Source organism: Phyllobates terribilis, unplaced genomic scaffold, assembly GCF_046119375.1.
Source record: "Phyllobates terribilis strain yellow unplaced genomic scaffold, ASM4611937v1 Scaffold_13__5_contigs__length_258822181, whole genome shotgun sequence".
In the NCBI taxonomy this organism is placed as follows: Eukaryota; Metazoa; Chordata; class Amphibia; order Anura; family Dendrobatidae; genus Phyllobates; species Phyllobates terribilis.
This window is the reverse complement of record NW_027362773.1, coordinates 188,838,423-188,865,076: the sequence shown is the minus strand read 5'-3', so window position 1 is coordinate 188,865,076 and position 26,654 is coordinate 188,838,423. Positions and strand designations below refer to the sequence as shown.

The 26,654-nt window shown below is 47.0% G+C and overlaps 1 protein-coding gene across 1 annotated transcript in view; it reads right to left on the bottom strand.

Moving 5' to 3' along the window:
* The window catches only part of NLRC5 (NLR family CARD domain containing 5), a 306,174-nt gene that overhangs the window by 17,369 nt on the left and 262,151 nt on the right, over nucleotides 1-26,654 (bottom strand). Inside the window, exons 35-39 of the mRNA XM_073659129.1 lie at nucleotides 9,799-9,888; nucleotides 9,303-9,386; nucleotides 6,997-7,080; nucleotides 4,575-4,658; nucleotides 3,159-3,242 (exon numbers count right to left, since the gene is read on the bottom strand). Of these exons, the coding sequence (XP_073515230.1) occupies nucleotides 3,159-3,242; nucleotides 4,575-4,658; nucleotides 6,997-7,080; nucleotides 9,303-9,386; nucleotides 9,799-9,888 (426 nt within the window). The remainder of the gene's footprint in view (nucleotides 1-3,158; nucleotides 3,243-4,574; nucleotides 4,659-6,996; nucleotides 7,081-9,302; nucleotides 9,387-9,798; nucleotides 9,889-26,654) is intronic.

Genomic DNA, 26,654 nt, shown 5'->3' with positions numbered 1-26,654 from the left:
ATCATCTCAGACAGATGTCTGTCCAGCCTCTGTTTGAAGACGTCCATTGAAGGGGAACTCACCACCTCTCGTGGCAGCCTGTTCCACTCATTAATCACCCTAACTGTCAAAAAGTTTTTTCTAATATCTAATCTGTGTCTCCTCCCATTTAGTTTCATCCCATTGCTTCTAGTCTTTCCTTGTGCAAATGAGAATAAAGATGATCCTTCTACAATGTGACAGCCCTTGACATATTTGTAGACAGCTATTAAGTCTCCTCTCAGTCTTCTTTTTTGCAAACTAAACATTCCCAAATCCTGCAACCGTTCCTCATAGGACATGGTTTGCAGACCAGTCACCATTCTGGTCGCTCTTCTCTGAACTTGCTCCAGTTTGTCTATGTCTTTTTTAAAATGTGGTGCCCAAAACTGTACACAGTATTCCAGATGAGGTCTGACCAAAGAGGAGTAAAGACCGATAATGACTTCACGTGATCTAGACTCTATGCTTCTGTTAATACATCCCAGAATTGTATTTGCCTTTTTTGCTGCTGCATCACACTGTTGACTCATGTTCAGTCTATGATCTATTAGTATACCTAAGTCTTTTTCACATGTACTGTTGCTTAGCTCTATTCCTCCCATTCTGTATATGCTTTTTTCATTTTTATTGCCCAGATGTAGTACTTTGCATTTTTCCCTGTTAAAAACCATTCTGTTGGTTGCTGCCCACTGCTCCAGTTTATTTAGGTCTTTTTGAATCCTCTCTCTCTCTTCTCTAGTATTAGTTATCCCTACTAGCTTTGTGTCATCAGTAAATATAATCAGTTTACCCTCAATTCCTTCATCTAAATCATTGATAAAGATGTTGAACAATACAGGTCCCAGGACGGAGCCCTGTGGTACCCCACTTGAGACATTCATCCAGCTGGATGTGAAGCCATTTACAACCACCCTTTGAGTCCGATCACTAAGCCAGTTATGAATCCACCTAACAGTTGCCTGGTCCATTGCATACTTGGTCATTTTTTCAATAAGGATGGTGTGAGATACTTTGTCAAATGCTTTGCTGAAGTCAAGATATACTATATCTACAGCATTTCCCTGATCCACCCAGTCAGTGATTCTGTCATAGAAGGAAATTAAGTTAGTCTGACATGACTTGTTAGTTACAAACCCATGCTGACTCTGGTTAATCACTTCATTCTTATCCATGTACTTACATACATGTTGTTTAATAATTTGTTCAAAGATCTTTCCTGGTATAGAAGTCAGACTCACCGGCCTATAGTTCCCTGGGTCCACCTTCTTCCCCTTTTTGAAGATAGGAACAACATTTGCTCTTCTCCAGTCTTCTGGGACTTCTCCTGTTCTCCAAGAATTTTCAAAGATTATAGAGAGTGGTTCTAAAATTTCTTCTACGATCTCCTTCAGTACTCTGGGGTGTAATTCATCTGGACCTGGAGACTTGAACTCATTTATGTTAGCTAAATATTCACTCACAATCTTTCTGTTTACAGATAACTTGGATTCCTCTATTCCTTTAAAAGGACAGTGAAGATGCAGCCAAAAGGCCCATGATCACTCTGGATGAACTGCAGAGATCTACAGCTGAGGTGGGAGAGTCTGTCCATAGGACAACAATCAGTACACTGCACAAATCTGGCCTTTATGGAAGAGTGGCAAGAAGAAAGCCATTTCTCAAAGATATCCATAAAAAGTCTCGTTTGAAGTTTGCCACAAGCCACCTGGGAGACACACCAAACATGTGGAATAAGGTACTCTGGTCAGATCAAACCAAAATCAAACTTTTTGGCCACAATGCAAAACGCTATGTTTGACGTAAAAGCAACACAGTTCATAACCCTCAAAACACCATCCCCACTGTCAAACATGGTGGTGGCAGCATCATGGTTTGGGCCTGCTTTTCTTCAGCAGGTACAGGGAAGATGGTTAAAATTGATGGGAAGATGGACGGAGCCAAATACAGGACCATTCTGGAAGAAAACCTGTTGGAGTCTGCAAAAGACCTGAGACTGGGACGGAGATTTATCTTCCAACAAGACAATGATCCCAAACATATAGCAAAATCTGCAATGGAATGGTTAAAAAATAAACGTATCCAGGTGTTAGAATGGCCAAGTCAAAGTCCAGACCTGAATCCAATCGAGAATCTGTGGAAAGAGCTGAAAACTGCTGTTCACAAACGCCCCTCATCCAACCTCAATGAGCTCGAGCTGTTTTTCAAGGAAGAATGGGCAAGAATTTCAGCCTCTCGATGTGCAAAACTGATAGAGACATACTCCAAGCGACTTGCAGCTGTAATCGCAGCAAAAGGTGGCGCTACAAAGTATTATCTCAAGGGGGCTGAATAATATTGCACGCCCCACTTTTCAGTATTTAATTTTTTTAAAAAGTTTAAAATATCCAATAAATTTCGTTCCACTTCACGATTGTGTCCCACTCGTTGTTGATTCTTCCCCAAAAAATTAGAATTTTTATCTTTATGTTTGAAGCCAGAAATGTGGCAAAAGGTAGAAAAGTTCAAGGGGGCCAAATACTTTCACAAGGCACTGTATATATATATATATATATATATATATATATATACACATAGTATATACAAACACACACACACTCCTCAACATTGATACTGCAACATCATGAAAGAAAAGTCGTGGAATTATGGAAATCACAAGATGGATAGACATGTTAGTGATAAGCAATTGATACAAAATGGTAACAATTTCCAAACCCTCTCATTTTTTTTCAGTATTGAGAATATGTAAATCTCTATCCTCACCCAAAAATCCCATTATGCTTCAGTACAGCATCATACAGACACTGTGATCATCCTTTCCTCTATATTCTCTAAAATAAACTAATAGCTTATACATTTACAGTTAGGGAGGCTAAACTGCCATGTTCTCTATTATAACTATGTGACAAGTGCTGTGTAATCATCATTAGTAACTGTGATAGGAGTTTATATTCCTCCTGTGACAAAATACCAGAGATATTATTTACAGTCCAATTTATCATGCTTCTGGAACGTCTAGTGACTGAGATGTTACGGCTTGTAGTCCAAATTACTTTAGTAATAATTCTAAAAATAAGTAAAAAAAAAATAAAAAGAAAGTAAAAACATTCGAGTTCTATACATATCTGTGGGTGACTCACTCAATCTCTTCCATAAGTGGGCTCTGTTTCAGTGCTTCTGCAAGTTTTAATTCTCCCATTGAGCTGATGTTACATTGTGAGAGTCTGGAAGATAGAATGATTTACTGTTTATGACAAACCACAATCCCAAACATTATCAGGAATTCATTTACAGAGCACAGTCTATAACACTCCAGTGCCTATCATTTACATAATAATAGGGTGCAGTCTGAAAGAAAGTAAAAACCTATACAGTATTAGCATAAGTCTGGAGCTATTGAGATTTTGGGCTAAATCATCTATTTATATTACATCGAAGCCAAGATAACCCCTTAGCACTTTAACCTCTCCATGGGCAATTTTTAGTTTTTGTACTTTCGTCTTTTCCTCCTTTTTTATTTTATTTTCCCATAAAAGTAGCAATATAAGGGCTTATTTTTTTTTTTTAATGGGGTGAAATGTTTTTTTAAAAAAAAACAACACAATTCCGATGTTGTTTTTTGGGTTTGGTTTTACAGCATTCATTGTGCAGTAAAAATAACATGATTCTTCAGGTTAGTACCATTACGGCAATAACAAACTTTTTTTTATGTATATTTTAATGGTTAAAAAAAATTGACCTTTTTAGGAAAAAAAAGAACAATTTTGCCAATTTTGTTGCGTCATTATTTTCTGAGAGCTGTAACATTTTTGTTTTGCCATTGACACCTGCTCAGCTCCTGAGTCTGCTCCAAGAACCTGCACCCAATGTATCATGTATATATCATGTATAATATGTTAAAGGAAGTCTAACAGGGCAAAACAATGCTTTAAAGTGAATACATTCTCATGACTCTGTAATAATCGCAATGCAAGGCCACGTTCACACATTCAGTACATTTTTGCAGCATTTTCTTGCTGCATTTTTTTTCTGCGGCAAAAGCGCCGTGTTTTACAGTACCAGTAAAATGAATGAGATTCCAAAAATCTCATGCACCCGTCTGAATTTTTTTCTAAGCTGCTGGGAGTTTCCGATCCCTGAAGCGGTTAAAAGAAGTGACATAATACGTAACATGTGCACAGCAATGACGTTTTGACATTGCGGTGCATTATGTCCATTTTTTACAGCAATTTTTCAGGCAGATTCTGGGCAGAACCCGCTTGAATAAGACATCATGTGCATGTAGCCACTGAACTGAAACTTTTGAGAAGTTTTGAGTTTTTGAGTAAAATTTGGGAATTTCAGCTCAACTTCTGCTCCCAAAACTCCTCTATAAAACTCAGTGTGAACACACCTTTATCCTAACACAAAAGCATCTTGTAGACCTGGCCTTGATTCTAAAAGGAAAAAAATAAATGCAGTGAGCTGACCATCACTAATGGGTTATAATGGGACGGCACAGTATTTGAAAACTAGCGGTATGATATAAAAAGGGCTATAAATGGACTGGAACTTACTTTATCTTCTTCAAGCTCTTTAAACTTGTCAATAAAATTGCAAATTTTTCCATACTAAGATCACCAATGCTATTGCAGCTCAAACTAGAAAATAAAACGACAGTGTTAGTGTTTTCTGCAAGCAGCTGATAAAACGCATTCATAACTAAGCATAATTGCATCTAAAATTCTAAAATAAGAAATCAAGCAACTTTGCAAATTGTCTTGATTAAAGGGGATGTCCGGGACTTTAACATTGACGGCCTATCCTTAGGATAGGTCATCAATGTCTGATTGGTGGGAGTGCGACGCCAGGAACCCCCACCGATTAGCAGTTCCCGGTGTCGGCTGGAACTGCTCAGTTTCGGCGCAGCGCAGCTTTGTTGACTGTATATTGCCCGTGGCCGGGTACTACACATCCACCCCCTATTCAAATCAACAGGTGGTGGATGTGCTGTACCCGGCCGTCGCCACTATTCTGTCGACGGAGCCGACACCTGGACCAGCTAATCGTGGGGGTGCCGGGTGATGCACCTCCAGCAATCAGACATTGATGACCTATCCTAAGGATAGGCCATCAATACTGAAGTCCCGGATAAACCTTTTAAAAATGTCCTACTGCTTAATGTATACAGCCCTGTGCAGAACTACAGTGGTGTGAAAAAAGAGTTTGCCCTCTTCCTGATTTCTTATTCTTTTGCATGTTTGTCACACTTAAATGTTTCAGATCACAAAACAAATTTAAATATTAGACAAAGATAACACAAGTAAATACAAAATGCAGTTTTTAAATGAAGGTCTTTATTATTAAGGGAAAAAGAAATCCAAACCTAAAGGGCCGTATGTGAAAAAAGTGATTGCCCCATCCCCACCAATAAAAACATAAATTAACTGTGGTTTATCACATCTTTGGGAAGCTGAGTTCAATTTCCCTAGCCATACACCGGCCCGATTACTTCCACACATGTTCTCAATTAAGAAATTACTTAAATAGGGCCTGCCTAAGAAAGTGAAGTAGACCAAGAGTTTCTCAAAAGCTAGACATCATGCTGCAATCCAAAAAAATTCAGGAAAAAATTAGAAACAAAGTCATTGAGATCTATCAGTCTGGAAAAGGTTATAAAGCCATTTCTAAAGCTTTGGGACTTCAGCAAACCACAGTGAAAGCCATTATCCACTTATCCACAAATGGCAAAAACATGGAACAGTGGTGAACCATCCCAGGAGTGGCCGGCCGATCAAAATACCCCAAGAACGCAGCGACGACTCTTTCAAAGGGTCACAAAAGACCCCACAACAACATCCAAAGAGCTGCAGGCCTCACTTGCCTCACTGAAGGTCAGTGTTCATGATTGCACCCTAAGAAAGACTGGGCAAAAATGACATGCATGGCAGAGTTCCAAGATGAAAACCACTGCTGAGCAAAAAGAACATAAAGGCTCGTCTCAGTTTTGCCAGAAAACATCTTGATGATTGCCAAGACTTTTTGGAGGATACTCTGTGGACTGACGAGACAAAAGTTGAACTTTTTGGAAGGTGTCTGTAGATGTAACACAGCATTTTAGAAAAGGAACATCATACCAACAGCAAAATATGTTGGTGGTAGTGTGATGGTCTGGGGCTGTTTTGTTGCTTTAGGACCTGGAAGACTTGCTGTGGTAAATGGAACCATGAATTCTGCTGTCTACCAAAAAATCCTGAAGGAGAATGTCCGTCCATCTTTTTGTGACCTCAAGCTGAAGCGCACTTGGCTTATGCAGCAGGACAATGATCCAAAACACACCAGCAAGTCCACCTCAGAATGGCTTAAGAAAAACAAAATTAAGACTTTGGAGTGGCCTTGTCAAAGTCCTGACCTTAATTCGATTGAGATGCTGTGGCATGACCTTAGAAAGACGGTTCTTGCTCGGAAACCCTCTAATGTGGCTGAATTACAATTTTGCAAAGATGAGTGGGCCAAAATTACTGCAGAGCATTGTAAAAGACTCATTGCCAGTTATCCCAAACACTTGATTGCAGTTGTTGCTGCTAAGGGGGGCCCAACCAGTTATTAGGTTTTCACACAGGGCCCTGTAGGTTTGGATTTCTTTTTCCCTTAATAATAAAGACCTTTATTTATAAACTGCATTCTGTGTTTACTTGTGTTATCTTTGTCTAATATTTAATTTTGTTTTGTGATCTGAAACATTTAAGTGTGATAAACATGCAAAAGAATAAGAAATCAGGAAGGGGCAAACACTTTTTCACACCACTGTATATGTCTCTATGGTTACAGACTATATACAATCCCTGTGTGGTCTGATCAGATTTACTTCTTGACAATTACTGGCCAACGTGTTATTGCCAACGTGTTATTGCTGGGGCCAGTGATCGACTATGTTTGTCACTTGTTGTTTATAATGTATTAAAGTTCGATAAGATGTCACAATGGGGTCAGACTTACTCTATACTCTCTATGTTAGAACAATGGGTGATATTTTCGGCCAAGTGGAAAACACCTTTGTAGGTAATTTTGTTGTTGGCGAGCCTAAAAAAAACCAAAACAGAAAATATATGACTTTTGAATAACACATCGGTTATTGGTTAAATGTAATTATAACACTTGATTATATGTTACACGTAGTTATAAATATGGTGGTATTATTTGGGCAATGTATGGTCATCATTTATTCCCAGCATTATATGGTGATATATGGTGATACGCCTGTCCACAAGGCACACTGCAGATCAACTAAGGGTTCTTCGCCACATTCAGTGGTCCCATTGGGGCTTACGCCCGAATCCCCCCGCAAAACGGAATTCGGACGTATACACCGACAGGACCATTGACTGTCATGGTGCCATCAGAGTCAACGTGCAAAACAAAATTAGGAATTAGTAATCTTGCAATTTTCTCAATGGACATTTGGGCTATTTTAGACTCATACTTCCTGTTCTTCAGGAAGTGTTTTCAGCAGGCTCCTTATCAGCAGAGGCTTCCAATTACAGGTAAGACCTCTATACACAGTTGATAACAGGATCCACCAATCAAAATAGTCGATGTCACAGCTGACTTATTCCACTTCCCTTCACAATCATCTTTGCACACGCTCATTACAATACAAACTATAAGGTCTGAGTCTAGTCATTGCTCCTAATGTACATGTGTTGTTTCCTGAAACAGGAAGAAGTTACGGTCTAAAAAAAGCCCCAGGGGTCAGTTTGAAAATTGCAAGATTTCTAATTTTTAATTTTAATAAAGATTGTAATATTGTAAAAAAAATGCAATTACTATAAAAACCTGATTTAAACAGGTCAATTTTTGATGACACATTCCCTTTAAGGGGCCTGATTGAGTTACTGTACACCAGCCGCAACACTTTTAAATTAAGTAAATAAGATATATTACAACATTCCACCCCTCCGTTCCAGCACTACATCACCGGTCCTCTATGCACCTTACGGTTGCCATTGCACACTGTATACCTCACATGACCACTGCAGCCAATCACTGGTGTCAGCCATATATAGCACTAGACACTGAGGTCAGTGATTGGCTGAAATGATGATGTGAGGTATACGAGCTATGACGGACTTTGGGCATCAACAATTCTTCCTCTGTTGATCCCAACATATATAATTGCCTCTACGTGTGTGATCTACTTCGTGTGTCTCATATGTGGATCGACTGAAAAAAAAAAAAACTCTACTGCAAGCTTCACCAAAGTCTTACTTTTCTTTTTAATTATTTCAAGCTGCACACAGCATTTAATCTATTGTTAGACCTCTTCCATATAAAGCTGTCAAAGGGGATGTCAAATGAAAACAAGCTATCCTACCGCTAGGGCTCGCACTGATCAGCAGAACGGGAAACTTTTATCTCCGTTACAGAAAGGAGCGGCATTCTTTCTCTATGGGACTGCCTGAAGAAGCCAAGCGAAACGCTCGGCAGACCTATAGGGAACGAATGGAGCGCAGGTCGGACTTGCGCATTAATGCTCCATTCTATCGGGGATAAAAGTTCCCCTTTCTGCCGATTGGTGTGGTGTCACGGTTGCGTCAGGTGTGACAGACAGTCATTCTGGATCCAGCTGTAGAAGGTCATTGCGCTTGGCTGCGCAGGCACCTTCTTGATCTTTTCATCTCTGTAGTGTTGTAATATTCTTCTCCCTCTAGGACCTAGCGGTGACCTCTACCTTCTGCTGCTAATTGACACACCCTTGCTGGATGTTTAAATACCTTCAGTCTCTCCAGAGAGTCACCAGTGATAGCTCTATTTTCCTCTGTCCAGGCTTGTAGCACTAGTATTCGGCTACTGTCTTCTTGGAGTTCCCTTGGAGGATAGTTGGCGTGATCTCTCTGGTGTCTTCTCAAGCTAAGTTTATTCCCTTGACGGTCTACCTGTTTGTTTTTAGTTGCAGAGGGGGCTGACTAGTGCTCATCCCGTCCCCTCCCTATCCAGGGCCTATCGATAGGGACATTCAGCGATTAGGTTTCCTGCTCGGCGATAGGTGCGGAACCTATTTATTGATCTCAGGTGAGTCAGGGTGTTGTCAGATCTGCCTAGGGGTCTCCACTCCCCCTTTCCCTAGTGTTTGGGCTTCCTCCCTCTCTTCCCATCGTTCTGCACTTAGTCCTTCCCTCACTTTGCGTGATGTTTGGGTCCCACCAATCAATAAGTTATCACCTAACTTGTGGATTTTTTCACCAGACAACCCCTTTAAGTACTAGTATACTCTATTAACGGGAATAACAATCTCTCATACTTACACTAGTTTCCTTATTGATGGCATCTGTGGCAGCGCTTGGCACAGAACAAGAAGGGAGTCATCATCCAGCGACATATCCTGCAAGCTGGTGGAAACAGAAGACATTGTCCTAATCTTAGGTAGGTCAGGTTGGCCATACACCTTAAATAGATGTTGGCCGAATTGTCATTCAGCTATTCCTCCTGCTTTCCCTTTACACATGCAGACTTGGCTGCACTGAACATCTGATGAGTAAGTCACTGCCAGTGGCGGCTTATCGTCTGTAAGAACAAAAGTATTGGGCATGTTGAAATCCAACATGCTCGATCCTTCTTTACCCTGACATTCCCAGACATATCTAATCCTGTAGTTATATAATGAGCCATGTAATAATTTTACTATAAATATGTACTGGGAAAAAAAAGGATTGGACATGTTGAAATAGAACATGCCTGATCCTTATTTCCTCCTTTACTTATACAGTTAGCTGCCCTATATTACGTAATATGTTTTCTTACTTTATCTCCTGAAGATCAGGACACTTGGATAACTCTGTGATAAACTGTCTTCCTTCTTCTGAAGTCGTTGAAAAGCCACAGCCACATACACTAAAAAAAAATTTTTTTGCTATTTGGAACTGATTTCTTTTAATGCAGATTGAACAAATTTCATATTTTATATCCATATTATATAATGAACCACATGGTCTTTCCCAGTATATACCATTATGGATGTATACATATATAAAACCTAGTCAATAATCATTTTATTTATATAGTGCCAACATATTCTGAGACACTTTATAAATCGGAAGGTCATGTGCAAATAATATCAGAGGGACACATAATTCAACAATGAAGAGTGAGGACCCTGCTCAAAAGAGCTTACAATCTATAAGGAAATAGAGGTGATGCAAAAGGTAAAAGGTGCTTGTATTGTATGGTCCAACCATAAGGGTATTCATGTAAGACTGCATAAGATAGTCACAAACCAATATGTGTAAAGAAAGGTAGTGCAACTGAGTCCATGTGGAAACTGATGAAAGTGTGTCACCCTGGCCTGGATGCCACAAGTATAATAAAGCTGTGTCTGAGAGCAAGGGGGAGGTTCTCTAGTCAGGGGAACATTAGCATGCAGTACCTCCTGTCTCAGGCCAGTAGGGGGAGCAGGCTGCCCCTATAAAAGCTGGTACTGGGGGCAGGGTTAGTGAGAACTGGACGACCTGTCTCAGCACTGAGAAGTGTCCAGAGCAGAGAGGGACAGCTGTATTGCACCCTAAGAGGACGTGTGGCAGGAGGAGAGCCACAAGCCAGAGACAAGAGGCGAAGTGAGCCTGTCTTGGCAGATAAAGGACTTAATTTACCAGACTTAGGTGTCTGAGGCTGGGAGGATTCCTCATCCTACAGCAGATAACCAGTCCGCAGGGGACTGTATGTTCCTTGGCCTAAGAAGCCTGCAGGCTCTGCCACAACAGAAGGGACCAGTAAAGCCGTACAAGGCTGGGAGCAGAAAGGAACCCACGTCGCAGGCCATACAGGCGAGAGTACACGGAAAGCTCGGAAACGTGGGCTGTTACCCTATCAGGAGGAGATAGCCAGAAGGAGCACAGAAAGCACGGTAGGCCTACACCCTCACCCTGACCTGGGCCAATTTCCCCATTGCTCTCAGACATCCAGGTCCCCTCCTAGCCGGGACTGTTTGTGGGTCAGTTTACCTATTCTAGTAAAGACCCTGGACTGCAACCTGTTGTCTGTGTGCTCCTTGCTCCTCCAGCACTAACGGCACTGGGACTCTCACCACCATCACTCCCACCATCCATTATACTGCCCTGGGGCTGCACTCTTCCCGTGGGGAGTCACACCATCCCAGCTGCATACATCATCAGCCCCAGCGGTCTGCCTTGCAGCGGCGGTTCCTAATGACCGCAAATCCATGGGTGGCGTAGTCGGACTTTATCAACAGCACTTAGCAGACTACCACTGGCCTGAGCACCCTGAGCCACAGAACCGGGTTGCCACTACTACCCCCATCGTTCCCCTATTGCCCGGATCCGAGTGCCCCACGGCCCAGGGGGCGAGTTAGCTTTGGCGTAGTTGGCAGGATAGTAACCAACCCGCCACAAACGGGTATTGCGTGCCTGAAAGAGACTGTGCACCTACCTGAAAAGAGGTTTCCCGCCATCCGGAGCCGTTTCCCGCCATTTTCAGCCGTCTCCCGCCATCTTCTGTCGGTTCCCGCCATCTTCAGCCGTTTTCCCGCCATCGGACGCCATCTTCAGGACGCCGCGCGGGAAGAAGAGGGGCGTGGACGTCCAAACCGCGCGAGACCCGAAGCTCCGCCCCACGCACCGACGCTGCGCAAGGTCCTGGAAGGGAGAGAGAGCGACGCTGACGTCACCAGGACGCGACGCAAGGTCCTCGTCCGGAGCAGCATCAGCGGAGCCGCGGCCTACAGAAGAGGATCGTCGGAAGGTAGGCCGCGCTTGACTAGGGGGGAGGAAGATGTCGGACACAGAGGCGCCCACTACCACCAACGCGGCTGCAGCAGCGGTGATGCCATTTTCCCTGCCCTACATCCCTGGAGCGGCCTGGCTGCCCAAGTATTCGGGGGAGCCCCATGCCCTAACTGACTTTAAGGAAAGGCTGTACAGTTTGTTCCAAGTCTACCCCCTGACAGAGGAACAGAAGGTCAGCATATTAACAGGGCAGTTAATTGGCGCAGCCCAAAGGGAGGTAAAATCATGGCCCACTGAGGAGAAAAGGACTGTGAAGGGTATTCTGGCCCGGCTGCGGGGTACCTTTGACACACGTACCTCCGCTGAAATTAAAATGAGGTTCTATGGATGTAAGCAGCGGGCACAGGACAGCATCAGAGACTATGCCCTAAATCTGCAGGAAGCCTTGAGGGCTATCCAACAAGCTGACCCAGGCAGCGTACAGGATACGGATAAGCTCCTAACAGAACAGTTCATAGAAGGTCTGCTGTCTAGCGCCCACAGGACCCAGCTGCGCCTCATGTTCTTTCAGAACCCTGATCTGACCTTTGCCCAATTTAAGGACAGGGCCATAAGGGTGCTCCGTGAACCTGCAACCAGTGGCGCTATAAACCCCTGACGTCCTGCTCTCACCTACCACCAGGAGGCACCGCCCTCCCCTATGGACTCTGTGGGGGCTGATGCACAGGCCCTGAACCAAGCCCCGTCGAAAGATCTGCACCACCAAGTCCAGGAGCTGACCAGGAGCGTCGCAGCGTTGACCAGGATCGTCCAGGCGTTACAAGTGGACCCGTCAAGACCCATCGAGCTGGCTTCAAGTCCGGAGGATGTCCCGTGGCGTCGACAGAGGAGGATCCCGTCGTTCCGAGGGAGGCCCACAGACCGCTACGCAGAGGATGGACAGCCCATTTGCCGTCGATGCAACCAGCCCGGACACATTTCCAGGTACTGTAATTTAAACGGGTCCAACCTGGGGCAGAGGGCCAACCGCCAGGCATAAGATCACCAGGCCCTTATAATTGGCGTGATAAGTACGTTGGGGGGCGCCCGTTTTTACCCGTGGTGCTGGACGGTATCCCCATGAGCGCCTTGCTGGATACTGGGTCGCAAGTAACCACTATCCCTTATGTACTTTTTAAGCAGTATTGGACTGATGCTGATATCACACGGTATCCAGACAGTAACTTGAGCATCATTGCCAGTAATGGCTTACCCGTGCAGCAGATGGGGTTCAAGGAGATGACCATTAAGATTGGTAAAGTTGAACTGCCGGCACAGGGAGTAATTATTGTGGACATTGACCGTCGTGAAAGTCACCCTAAAATAACTGTGGGTACTAACGTGATTGAAAATGGTCTTTCAGAGGTAATTGTAATTCTACAACAGGTAGCGGTGAATGCTAGTTCCAGCCAACAGAGAGTCCTCAACAAGGAGATAAAAGCCCTGATGAGACGGCAGCAGGTAGAACTGTCTGGTGGTGAGATCGGTAGCGTAAGACTGAGTGACCCATTCCCCATTTCCATGCCTCCCAAAAGTGAAATGATGATCTGGTGTCGGACTGCAATCGGGTTGAGAGGTAGAGACTACCAAGCCATGGTAGAACCCGTGTACTCAGACAGCAGGCCCACCATTTTGACAGCCCGTGGGGTGGTTGATGTCCGTCATGGGAGGGTGCCGGTCCGCATCCTCAACATTGGGGAGAAGGAAGTACACTTACCCAGGTATGCTACACTCGCCAAACTGTTTGTTGTCGAACACAAAGCTATCAGAGCCGTGGAACCCTTGCCTCCATCTCCACAGGCGGAGGGTAATGGCTCCCAGAAACAAAAGGAGGACTGGTGCCAGAAACTCCATGTGGGTGCTGACTCCACTCCCCTGTACCAAAAACAAGGAGTCTACCGGGTGGTACGGGAGTACGAGAGAGTCTTTAGTAAGCACCCGCTAGACTTCGGCAGAGTAAAGGGGATAGAACACCACATCCCCACAGGGAGCCACCCACCGATAAAAGAAAGACACAGACCTGTACCCCCTGCACACTATCAGAACGCCAAGGGTATGCTGCGGGAAATGAAAGAAGCTGGGGTCATTAGAGATAGCTGTAGCCCCTGGGCAGCCCCCCTGGTTCTGGTAAAAAAGAAAGACGGCACCATGAGAATGTCCGTGGACTATAGACAAATCAACCGTATCACCCACAAAGACGCATATCCGCTGCCTAGAATAGAGGAGTCTTTAGCCGCACTAAAATCAGCTAACTTCTTTTCTACTTTGGACCTTACTAGCGGGTACTGGCAGGTCCTGTGGCAGAGGCTGACAAGGAGACCGCCTTCACCACCCCGATGGGACTGAGTGAGTTCAACTGTATGCCCTTCGGACTCTGCAACACACCAGGGACCTTCCAGAGGCTGATGGAATGCTGTCTAGGGCACCGAAACTTCGAGACTGTCCTCCTTTACTTGGACGACGTGATCGTCTATTCGAAGACCTACAAGGACGATCTAAAGCACCTGGCCGAGGTGTTCGAAGCCCTGGCAGGCTACGGCCTGAAGGTGAAACCATCGAAGTGTCACCTGCTGAAACCAAAGGTCCAGTACCTAGGGCACGTGGTAAGTGCGGAAGGAGTAGCCCCCGACTCTGACAAGGTCACGGCAATCAAGAGCTGACCAAGCCCCTCGAACATCAAGGAAGTGAGGCAATTCCTCGGGTTGGTAGGCTACTACCGAAGGTTCATCCCCGGGTTCACTAAGATGGCAGCGCCTATGCAGGACCTCCTGATAGGACAGTCTAAGTCCAGAAGCCAAAAAACACCCTTCAAGTGGGATAAACCGGAAGAGGAGTCCTTCCGCCAGTTGAAGATGGCCCTCACAGAGATGAGATCCTGGCCTACCCTGATTATGGCCAGCCTTTTATCCTTCACACAGACGCCAGTAATGTGGGACTGGGAGCCGTACTGTCCCAAAACCAACAGGGCAGAGAAAGGGTGATCGCGTACGCCAGCCGGAAGCTGAGGCCCACCGAGAGGAACCCGGAGAATTACAGCTCCTTCAAGCTAGAATTCTTGGCAGTGGTGTGGGCCGTAACGGAACGCTTCAAGCATTACTTGGCCTCCGCAAAGTTCACCGTGTACACGGACAACAACCCGTTGACACATCTGGACAATGCGAGACTGGGTGCCCTGGAACAGAGGTGGATGGCCCGTCTCTCCAACTATGACTTCGTGATCAAGTACCGGGCGGGCAAAACCAATGCCAACGCTGACGCCCTATCAAGAATGCCTCACTTACCTGAAGGTGACGAAGACCCAGAAGAGCTGGAGGAGGTAGAACTCCCCGCGTTTCACCGGTACGGAGCCGCTCAATACTCCCACCGCGTGAAGGAGGAAGCTCTAACCACCGTTATGATCAATCCCCTACCTCACCAAAGCTGGGCCGAGACCCAAGATAGTGACCCTGCAGTCTGCCTGGTGAAAGATCTGCTGACCCAGGAAGATGCCCGCATAGATCCGGATGCTCCAGAGGAAGCCAAGCAGCTATGGAAAGAGAAGAGCAAGCTGTTCCTCTACGAAGGCAAGCTGTGCAGAAGGATTGTCAATCACCGGACGCACGAGCTGACCTGGCAAGTCGTGGTCCCAAGGCGGGATGCAGCTATGGTCCTGGGGGCTTACCATGACAGAGCGGGGCACTTCGGTTGGAAGAAACTAGAGTTCCTGCTAAGAGGAAGGTTCTTTTGGGTCGGCATGAGAGGGGCTGTAGAGAAGTGGTGCAGAGACTGTGGCCCTTGTCACCTAAGGAGGAAGGACCGTGCCAGCCAGAAGACACCCTTGAGGCCCATTGTCACCACGCAGCCTCTTGAGCTGGTAGCCCTAGACCACGTCAAATTGGCTCCAAGCCAGTCAGGATACATCTACGCCCTGACAATCTTGGACCACTATTCCCGTTTCCTAGTGGTGGTCCCAGTAAAGGACTTGACAGCCCAGACAGCGGCCAGAGCCTTCCAGCAATACTTCTGCTGTCCACACGGGTATCCGGAACAGGTCCTGACAGACCAGGGTCCAGCGTTCGAGGCTGAAATCTTCCAAGAGTTCTGCAACCTCTATGGCTGTAAGAAGATTCGGACAACGCCTTACCACCCACAAACCAACGGGATGTGTGAGAAAATGAACAATATAGTCATTGACCTCCTGAAGACGTTGCTCCTGGAGGAACGCAGCCTGTGGCCAGAAAAACTGCCGGATCTAATAGACTTATACAACCATATCCCGGTGAATGCTACAAACTGCACCCCGGCTTACCTGATGCGAGCTAGACCAGATAAGCTGCCCGTAGACCTGGAGATGGGAGTCCTAACACCTGAGGACACCTCCCCGGATGCGGACTGGGATACGGAAAGGCAACTGCAGTACAAGAAGGTACAGGAGAGTGTGGAGAAGAGCCTGGCCCAGGTGAGAGAGAGGCAAGAGAAACTCTTCAACCAACACGCCCCTGCTGGTCCCCTAGAACCTGGTGAGCAGGTCCTGAAGCGAAAGAGAAGGCTTCACAAGTTGGACGACCAGTGGGAAAGGGAACCCTACACCGTACTGCAGTCTGATCACGACAACCCGAAGGTGTGCGTGATCACCAAGGACGGAGGAGAAACCACTAGTACCGTCTCCAGGGACCACCTCAAAAGATGCCCCGAGCAACTCCGTAGTGCAGAAGAGGATCAAAGTGACCTTGAACACGCAGAGGACAAGGAAGAAATGATCAGCACCGTTCTCGGAGAGTTCCCGCAGTCCTGGACTCGGATAACCGATGCCATAGTGGTACCTGTCCTGCATTTCCTGCAACCGGCACAGCAACAACCAACACCAGAGCCGGAAGGTGAAGAGGAGCAAGCAGTTCCAGAGGCAGAAGAGCCTGTACCAGCAGCCCAGGAGAGTCAACCCTCTGCTGACAGTGAGCCTGCCATGCCTGCGGTAAACCAAAGGACCCGCAGACAGCTGCCTGCCCTACCTGTACACCCAGTTGGTAGCTGTACCCCTAACGCTAGTGGGGAAAGCCAGGTTGGTCCACCACCAGACAGTGGGCTAAGGAGGTCAACCAGGAGCACAAAGGGACAGATACTCGCTCGCTGGAGAATATAGGGTGCACTAAAATTATAAATAACCCTGTTGCCAAATGTTGAAATGTTTGCCAAGTTACCTGCGTGATTATTAATAGCGTGTTTCAGTTTCTTGCAGTTACCGTACGGACTCAAAGGTTATGGACTATTTATAACCGGGACCTTGTATGGACTGCGTTCGGAGCCTAACCAAGGAATGAACTAAGACTGTAAAGGACTTGGGGTAGGACAGACCCCCACCTGGTTAAGGCTCCCCGTTGTATTGGTGATATGGACACCCAGTCACAGACCACACTGTGACCTTAAGAACTCAAGCTGTGCGTCGTCTGTCTGTTAATGTATTATGGTTATGAATATTGTCTTTGTTTATTGTTTAGTCCCGGAGTACTAAATTTTACTAGGGGGGAATGTGTCACCCTGGCCTGGATGCCACAAGTATAATAAAGCTGTGTCTGAGAGCACGGGGGAGGTTCTCTAGTCAGGGGAACATTAGTATGCAGTACTTCCTGTCTCAGGCCAGTAGGGGGAGCAGGCTGCCCCTATAAAAGCTGGAACTGGGGGCAGGGTTAGTGAGAACTGGACGACCTGTCTCAGCACTGAGAAGTGTCCAGAGCAGAGAGGGACAGCTGTATTGCACCCTAAGAGGAAGTGTGGCAGAAGGAGAGCCACAAGCCAGAGACAAGAGGCAAAGTGAGCCTGTCTTGGCAGACAAAGAACTCAATTTACCAGACTTTGGTGTCTGAGGCTGGGAGGATTCCACATCACACAGCAGATAACCAGTCCGCAGGGGACTGTATGTTCCTTGTCCTAAGAAACCTGGAGGCTCTGCCACAACAGAAGGGACCAGTAAAGCCATACCAGGCCGGGAGCAGAAAGGAACCCACGTAGCAGGCCATACAGGCGAGAGTACACGGAAAGCTCGGAAACGTGGGCTGTTACCCTATAAGGAGGAGATAGCCAGAAGGAGCACAGAAAGCACGGTAGGCCTACACCCTCATCCTGACCAGGGCCAATTTCCCCATTGCTCTCAGACATCCAGGTCCCCTCCTAGCCGGGACTGTTTGTGGGTCAGTTTACCTGTTCTAGTAAAGACCCTGGACTGCAACCTGTTGTCTGTGTGCTCCTTGCTCCTCCAGCACTAACGGCACTGGGACTCTCACCACCATCACTTCCACCATCCATTATACTGCCCTGGGGCCGCACTCTTCCCGTGGGGAGTCACACCATCCCAGCTGCATACATCATCAGTCCCAGCGGTCTGCCTTGCAGCGGCGGTTCCTAATGACCGCAAATCCATGGGTGGCGTAGTCGGACTTTATCAACAGCACTTAGCAGACTACCACTGGCCTGACCACCCTGAGCCACGGAACCAGGTTGCCACTACTACCCCCATCGTTCCCCTATTGCCCGGATCCGAGTGCCCCACGGCCCAGGGGGCGAGTCAAAAGTAGGGACCAGATTCTGAGTAAAAATAAATAAAATGATAGGAAGGGACAACTGGGATAACTTAGTTTAGTGCGGTAATGTGATAGTCCTTAAAACTGTGTATATCGGGAGTTAACTCAATTACCTGGGGTAGTGAATTCCAGAAAAGCGGTGCAGCACTAGAAAAGTCTTGGCCACAAGAAGGGAAGGTTCAGACTATAGAAGATGTTAGTTTCCTATCATTAGGAGATCTGAGCTCATGAGTAAGGTGGTAGAGAAGATGAGGGAGGAGATGTAGGGAGCTGCAGCACTGCGGGCAATAGCTACATGTTGTATTCTGTAGCGGATTGGCAACCAGTGCAATTACTGCCACAGGGTGGAAGCATCGGTGTAGCAGCTGGACAGAAATATGAGACTTACTGTTACAATCAGGATAGATTTTAGAGGGGAGAGTTTATTGAGAGGATGATTGAAGCTCAATTTTTAGAGGTTTTGGAGAGGATACACTACACGAGTCCATGGAATGTGTAGCACACTGATGAAAGTAGGGATCAGATTCAGAGGAAAAATATAGGAAGGAACAAGGGGAAAATTTACTGCAGTAATATGATAGGCATACCTAAAAAGATCTTTTTAGGACACACTTAGAACTGTGTATACACGAAATTAACTCGATTACTTGGGGTAATACATTCCAGTGAAACGGTGCAGCATAAGAAAAGTCTTGGACACAGGAAGGAGAGATTCAGACTATGGAAGATGTTAGTTTCAGATCATTAGGAGATCTGGGCTCAAGAGTAAGGTGGTAGAGGAGATAAGGGAAGAGATGTAGGGAGCTGCAGCACTGCAGGTAATAGCTATAAGTTGTATTCTGTAGCAGACTGGCAACCAGTGAAATTACTGCCAAAGGTTAGGGACTAGTAATGAGCGAGTATGTTTTGTTAACCCTTTCGCCGAGTATACTCAGCCGAGCACCGAGTATTTATAGCATGCTCGGGCTTTAAGTTTTCGTCGCTCCGTGAACATGATTTGCGACTCTTTGCCAGATTTAATACATGTGAGGAATGCCTGTTTTTCCATCATGATGCTCGACAAGCTCGGCGAGTATTTCCGGGTTGCTCGGGCGGGAACTTGGTTCCCCTCCCTGCATGTTTGGCGCTCTTTAGAGAGCCAATGAACATACAGGGATTGCCTGCCATGCACTGTAATGCCGTAGCCATGTTGGTTGTGGCATTACAGTGATTAGCTGGCCGCACAGCGTCATCAGGTCTATATCAGACCTGGCGCCGCCATGCTCGTCACAGTCACTCCGGATCAGACAGTGTAGGGAGAGGTGCTGCTGAGCTAGGGAGAGATTTGCTTGTGTATTAGGTAGTGTAGGGAGAAAAACCGTACATTACACATATCCATCTTAACAAACAGTCCTTCTGAGGACTAATCCATCTGCAGAGATATCAGGCAGGCAGGGTGTATAGGCAGGCAGGGTATATAGCAGACTGCAGTGCATATAGCACAAGAGGCTCCATTCCAGTTCTGCCTTCTGCTGCTGTTAGATATTTCTGGAAATAGGCCCAGGTCTCAGGGGCCAGGAATAATTTTTTTTGCATCTTAATCCTCATTATTTGCTTAAAAAGCAATCCAGAGAACACCGTTGTTCTGCGCCATTTGCTTGTTGGCACTGCAGAATACAGCCAGGTCCTTTCCATATTACAGAGCTAAAAATCCATCTATTTAAAACTGTGTTTTCTCTGTCACACGGATCACATATACGTTGTCAGAAAATACTGCCATTTCTGGCCTCCATTAAAAAATTTTTTCACTGTGTCAGTGAAGCAATTGACACCAGTTTGCTGTTCAAAATAGTTACCTACAGGCCAGGTGTTTAAAACTATGTTTTCTCCGTCACACGGATCACATATACGTTGTCAGAAAATACTGCCATTTCTGGCCTCCATTAAACATTTTTTTAGTGTGTCAGCAAAGTTTTTGACACTAGTTTGCTGTTCAAAACAGTTACCTACAGGCCAGGTATTTAAAACTCTGTTTTCTCCGTCACACAGTTCACATATAAATTTGCTCCAAACTAAGTCATTTGTAGTGAGCGTGGAAGATACTGTCCTCCATTTAAAATGGGCAAGGCACGTGGCAAGGGACGGGGAACTGGACGTGATGGTAATGGTACATGCAGAGGCCGAGGACAAGGCCGTGGGCAAGCCGAAATTGTGCCACAACAAACACCCACATCCTCTCGCCTGACCTTCCTGTCCCAATTTCTAGGGGACCGCAGCACACCACTATTGAACCCAGAGCAGTGATAAAAGGTTGTTGGTTGGATAGCGGATAATGCTTCCAGTCACTTAGCCACCACCACCACCACCCTGTCTTCCACACGGTCAAGTCTCAGTAGTCGTGAGTCTGGACCGCATATTCCTCACCCTGATCCTCCTTCCTCCCACCATGAGACAACTGATCCCACACTTGGACACTCTGAAGAGCTGTTCACTTTTCCATTTATAGATTCGGGCCTCTCGCCCGGTCCACTTGAAGCGGAGGAAGAGGAGATCGCGTGTAGCGATGCCCAAATATTTGATCAGCCACGGTCACAGGAAGGTGACGGTGGGAAAGTGTCACAAGAGGTGGACGATGATGAGACACAATTGCCAGAAAGTCAGGAGGAGGACCAGGGTGCGGAAGTGGAAGACGAGGTGGTGGATGATATAGTAACTGACCCAACCTGGCCGGAGGACATGCAGAGCGAGGACAGCAGCACACAGGGGGAGGGAGGCAGAGCACCCCAACAGGCAGGAAGAAGCAGTGTGGTGGCCGCAGACAGAAGGCAGGCAACCGATCACCGTAACACCAATACGAAGGAAGTTGCCAGTACAACTGTTAGGTCTTCCCGAGTCTGGTTGTTTTTTAAAGACTCTGCCGATATGGGGACCTGGCCATTTGCAACACCTGCCAGGCCAGAATCAGCAGGGGTTGCAAAACGACCAGCCTGACCACCACCAGCATGATCGGGCACATGGCAGCAAAGCACCCGACTTTGTGGGCCGAACCCCAGGGTCCAGGAACAGTGTCTGGCACCATTGCTTCTTCCGCTGTTGTGCATGCAAGCCAATCCCCTGTCCATGGTGCATGAGAAGATGCCTCCTGCCCTGCACCTGTCGTTGCACACTCTCAAGTAGCAGCATCAGGAAGCACATCCATGTCCTTGTCCCAGTGCAGCGTTCAGTTGACCATACCCCAGTCCTTGGAACGCAAGCACAAATATGCAGCCAACGCCCCACAGGCCACACTATTAAATTCTCACATTTCACGACTGCTTGCGCTTGAAATGTTGCCTTTTAGACTCGTGGAGACGGAAGCATTCCGCAACCTGATGGCGGCAGCCTTCCCTCGGTACTCGGTCCCCAGCTGCCACTATTTCTCCCGGTGTGCTGTCCCTGCATTACACAAGTACGTGTCCCAAAACATTAGCTGTGTTCTCAACAACTCAGTTACCGGTAAAGTCCACCTAACCACGGACACGTGGACAAGTGCTTGTGGGCAGGGACGGTACATCTTGCTGACGGCACACTGGGTTAACATAGTGGAAGCCGGGACCCAGTCGGGCCTTGGGACGGAACAAGTCCTCCCGACGCCAAGGATTGCGGGCCCTAGGTCAATCAGGGTTGCCCCCACGGTCTACAGCTCCTGCACCTCATCCTCCTTAGCCTCCTCCTCCTCTTCAGCCTCCATCTCCGAAATGACCACTTCAGTCACAAGCTGGAAGCACTGCAGCACTGCCTCGGCCAAGCGGCAAAACGCTGTGCTGAAGCTAATATGCTTAGGTGAAAAACCGCACAATGCTGAAGAGTTGTGGACAGCTCTGAAAGTACCAACCGTACCAACGTCCTCCGTGATTCCGCTGTGCCTTATAATTATTGGGTATCCAAGCTGGATACGTGGAATGAACTGGTTCTCTATGCCTTGGAGGTCCTGTCCTACCCTGCCGCCAGCGTTTTATCAGAGCGGGTTTTTAGTGCCGCTGGTGGAATTATAACTGATAAGCGCATCAGCCTGTCAACTGAAAATGCTGACAGGCTGACTCTTATAAAAATGAACAAGGGCTGGATTGTGCCAGACTTCTCAACACCACCGAATGATAGCAGCGTAACATAAACTCGAATCCAGTGTCTTTTCTTGGGAGGTGTATTCCCATGCACCTTTTCACACCCACACATGGGTATACGCTTCCAGATTTTGGCTATTTGCTCTTGTCCTCCTCCTTCTCCTCATCCTCCATCACCATATCACCAGGGTGAACGTGGTCCGTGATGCAACACCCACCTAATTTTTTTAAAGGGTGTTTATGATACCCGTAAAAAAAATTTTTTATACAGTATGTTCATGTATACCCCCCAGGAGTAAATGTTTGTCAGCCCATACACTTAGTGCATGGGCATTACAAGTATTGGAGGCCTGCTCCTTTCTAATGGGAACATTTTTTTATGAGGCCCTCCTCCACGTCTCTTCCAAGGGCCATTGAAGTGCCTCCAAATGTTTGGCAGCCCTTGCATTCTATGGGAGACTCTCTCCTTTTCTAAAGGGAATTTGTCGTTACTGTGGCCCTGCTCTGTGTGTCTTTAAATTCTTAGTGGGGTTTCTCCTAAAATTGGTCAGCCATTGGACTCACTGCATACCCTATAACTGTATAGCAGACTCTCTCTTTTCTAATGTGAACATGTCGTACCTTGTTACTGTGGCCCTGCTCTGTGTGTCTTTAAATTCTTAGTGGGGTTTTTCCTAAAATTGTCAGCCGTTGGACTCACTGCATACCCTATAACTGTATAGCAGACCCTCTCCTTTCTAATGGGAACATGTCGTACCTTGTTACTGTGGCCCTGCTCTGTGTGTCTTTAAATTCTTAGTGGGGGTTTTCCTAAAATTGTCAACTGTTGGACTCACTGCATACCCTATAACTGTATAGCAGACCCTCTCCTTTCTAATGGTAACATGTTGTTACTGTGGCCCTGCTCTATGTGTCTTTAAATTCTTAGTTGGGTTTTTCCCAAATTTTGGCAGCCCTTGCAGTCACAGCATGAGCATTACCACTATAGGAGACCCGCTCCTTTATAATGGGAACATTTTTTTTACTGAGACCCTCCTCTATGTCTCTTCAAAGGGGTATTGGGTTGCGTCCAAATTTTTGGCAGCCCTTGCAGTCACTGGATACACAATAACAGTATAGGAGACCCACTTGTTAATAATGGGAACAACAAAGCATAGCCGGCTGATGGCTCTCTAACAATAGCTAGGGCCGACTGCTAGCCTTTTAAGAATAGTAAGGGCCGTCTGATGTCCCTATAAAAATAGGCTTTATGACTTTCAGAGTCCCACCATCATAAATAAAACAGGATGTGTCTGATTATGTGTCACACACCACATTGCCAGATAAGGTTGTAAAATGTTAAAATGACATTTCCTGGTGAATGCATTTGTCTTAAAAAAAAAACTTAAAAAAAACAAAACAATAGGATCTTTCTTTAGTATAAAAAACAGCGTCACCAATTTAACAACAATGTAATCACATTGTTCAGCTCATGAATCTCCGAAATGACCACATCAGTGACAAGCTGTCAGCACTGCAGCACTGCCTTGGCCAAGCGGCAACAGGCTGTGCTGAAGATAACATGCTTAATGCTTAATTGACAAACCGCCCAGCGCTGCAGATTTGTTGAAAGCTGTAACACAGCAGCCTGATCTGTGGCTCTCACCGCTGAACATACAGCCAGGCATGGTCGTGTGTGACAATGGGCAGAACCTGGTGACAGCCGGGGTAGATACGGTTTCCCTCTATGCCAGTCCTTTCACCGAGCTAAAGAATATGGCAGTGGTGAAACACAACTCCCACTGAGAAGCTGTTTCAGATTGAAAAACATTGTGCCCACCAGAGGATTTGATTCTGAGGGCTAACTTTTCTCCCCCGCTCAAGAGCCCCATAGCAGCTGCAAAGTTAGCGCTATTGTGGCGCCCCTGAGGGTTCGGTCACCACAGAGGTACTGCATCTCACCCAGAGGTGTGGTATCTCACTCTCAGGTAAGGATGGAGTACAGCTCGGGACCCTAACACCTGCATCCAACACATACCAGCAGTGGGGGCAAGGCGAGATTGCTCCTAAGGGAGAGCACAGTCCTGGGTCCCTAGGTCCCTAGCTGTTGGGAGGAGCTATGTAGTGGGTGTGGGTGGAGGAAGTAGCTTAGGGGGGAAAGTATAAATAGAGAAGCCATCTTGTATGAGTAGAGAGAGCAGTAGTGAGAGAGAACAGTCTACAGTGAGAAGAGTTGGGAGCAGGAGCTCTGTAAGAGCTCTGCTCAGGCGGAGGGCCTAAGGAGAGGCCCAGGACTGAAGGAGAAGGAGAGAGGAGCAGGAAGGGCTCCAGAAAAGAGGAACGGCCCCCAGGGGTACGGGCAGTGCTGGAGGCCACCCGTACGCCCGAATCTACCAGGGGGTGGAGGGGACAGGCCACACAAAGGGGACCGGTCACTCAACTAGCAGAGTACTTTATGTCTCAACTAGAAACCGGACGCTGCAGTATTTTAAGTTCTGCAGTCAACAGTCCATATCAGTCTCACCAAGAAGGTAGCCATAGAGAACCCAGGGGACGGAACCGACGTTGCCCGACAAGGCCCGCAGGTACCGGATTCGGACACTTGGTATGAGGTGCAGGGAAATGGCCAGAGAGAGAACACACAGAAGGGGGTCCCGCTAAGTAGTCCAGAGATATCTGAGGGTGGACAGAACCCCTCCCTGAGTAAGGGCAGCACGACGAGGGAAGTTACACTGGTACCTGTAAGTTGGACTGCCTTTAGCCGCATACCACAGGTGGCGTCACGAACTTTGTACATAAGAACTATAAAATCCCCTTTTTACTGACCTCCCTGGGTCACGGACCGGGTCACCGCCACTGTGACATCTTCCCTAGCGACGACCGGCCCGGCACCGAGTACCCCACGGCCCAGGGGGCGCGTCACTATCATGAACTCTCCTGAGGTAGAAGCCAAGGCACACCAGAGGATTCTCTGGTGGGACCGTCCAACCCTGCCGAGAAGCAGTCCTGGCTAAGAAAAGTGTGTGGGAAGGTTCCCGGGACACTCTATGGCTGCTTTTTTACTGAGGAGGAAACACATGCAAACACGGGGAGAACATACAAAGTCCTTGCAGGTATTGTCCTTGCTGGGATTTGAACCCAGGATCCCAGCGCTGCAAGTCTTCAGTGCTAACCACTGATCCAATGTGCTGCCGTTCACCCTCTAATATCTAACAGGCTGGAGAAACTTGCACCTACTGCCACTCTATCTTCAGCTCTTTTGTGAGAAAATGTATTTGGGCAGCCACTCAGTCTACCAAATAAAATTCTTGAGAAGGAAATTGGGGATGGCTTTGCTACTGGTACTGGGGGCAGTGCTAATACCATGGCGTCGTACCATAGTTTGCTGGAAATATTCCAGGCTGGTAGGAGGCAAGCAAATTCACACAGAAAAGTACCAGCAGTAATGTTCAGGGACCCGCAATTGTAGAAGCCGGAGACAACACCGGGAGAAATAGTGACGGCTGGGGACCGAGTATGGACACGAGGCATGAGGCATGTGGTTGTGAAAAGCTTCCACCTCCACGAGCCTAAAAAGCCACATTTCAAGTGAAAGCAGCTTTACAGGACTTCCTGTGAAAAATGACACGCAGGGTAGATAGGGTTTCCCTCTATGCCAGTCCTTTCACGGAGCTAAATACAACTGTCAGCAAAAAAAAAGTTGTGGACTGGCTCCGTACTGTCCCTGGCCACATTCACCTGTCCACGTGTTTGTGGTTAGGCGGTCCTTCCCAGTAAGTGCACTGGGGATGGCACGGGTAATGTTGTGGGACCCTTGATTGTGGAAGGCGGAGGCGATGCCGGGAAATATAGTGGCGGCTGGGGACCGAGTATGGATACCCGGCTGCCGCCGGCATGAGGTTGTGAAAAGCTTCCGCCTCCACGAGCTTAAAAGGCCATATTTCAAGTGCAAGCAGCTGTCAAAAATTTGGCAGTTTAGTATTGCAGACTGTGGGTGGGTGGCTGGCTGCATACTGGCGCTTGCATTCCAAGGAATGGGGTAGGGACAACTGAACGCTGCAGTGGGACAAGGACGTGGACAGTGATTGTTGCAAGTCTGCAACGACGGGTGCATGGCTGGAGGCATCTTCACATGCGCCAAGGATCACTTATGATGGGCACACTTTTATGCAGTGACCTGGGAGTCAGAGATGCTTCCAGAGGTCTTCCCCATGCTGTTCCTATGACTTTTCAGCACTGTATGCATGTGTCTGATGATGTGTCAC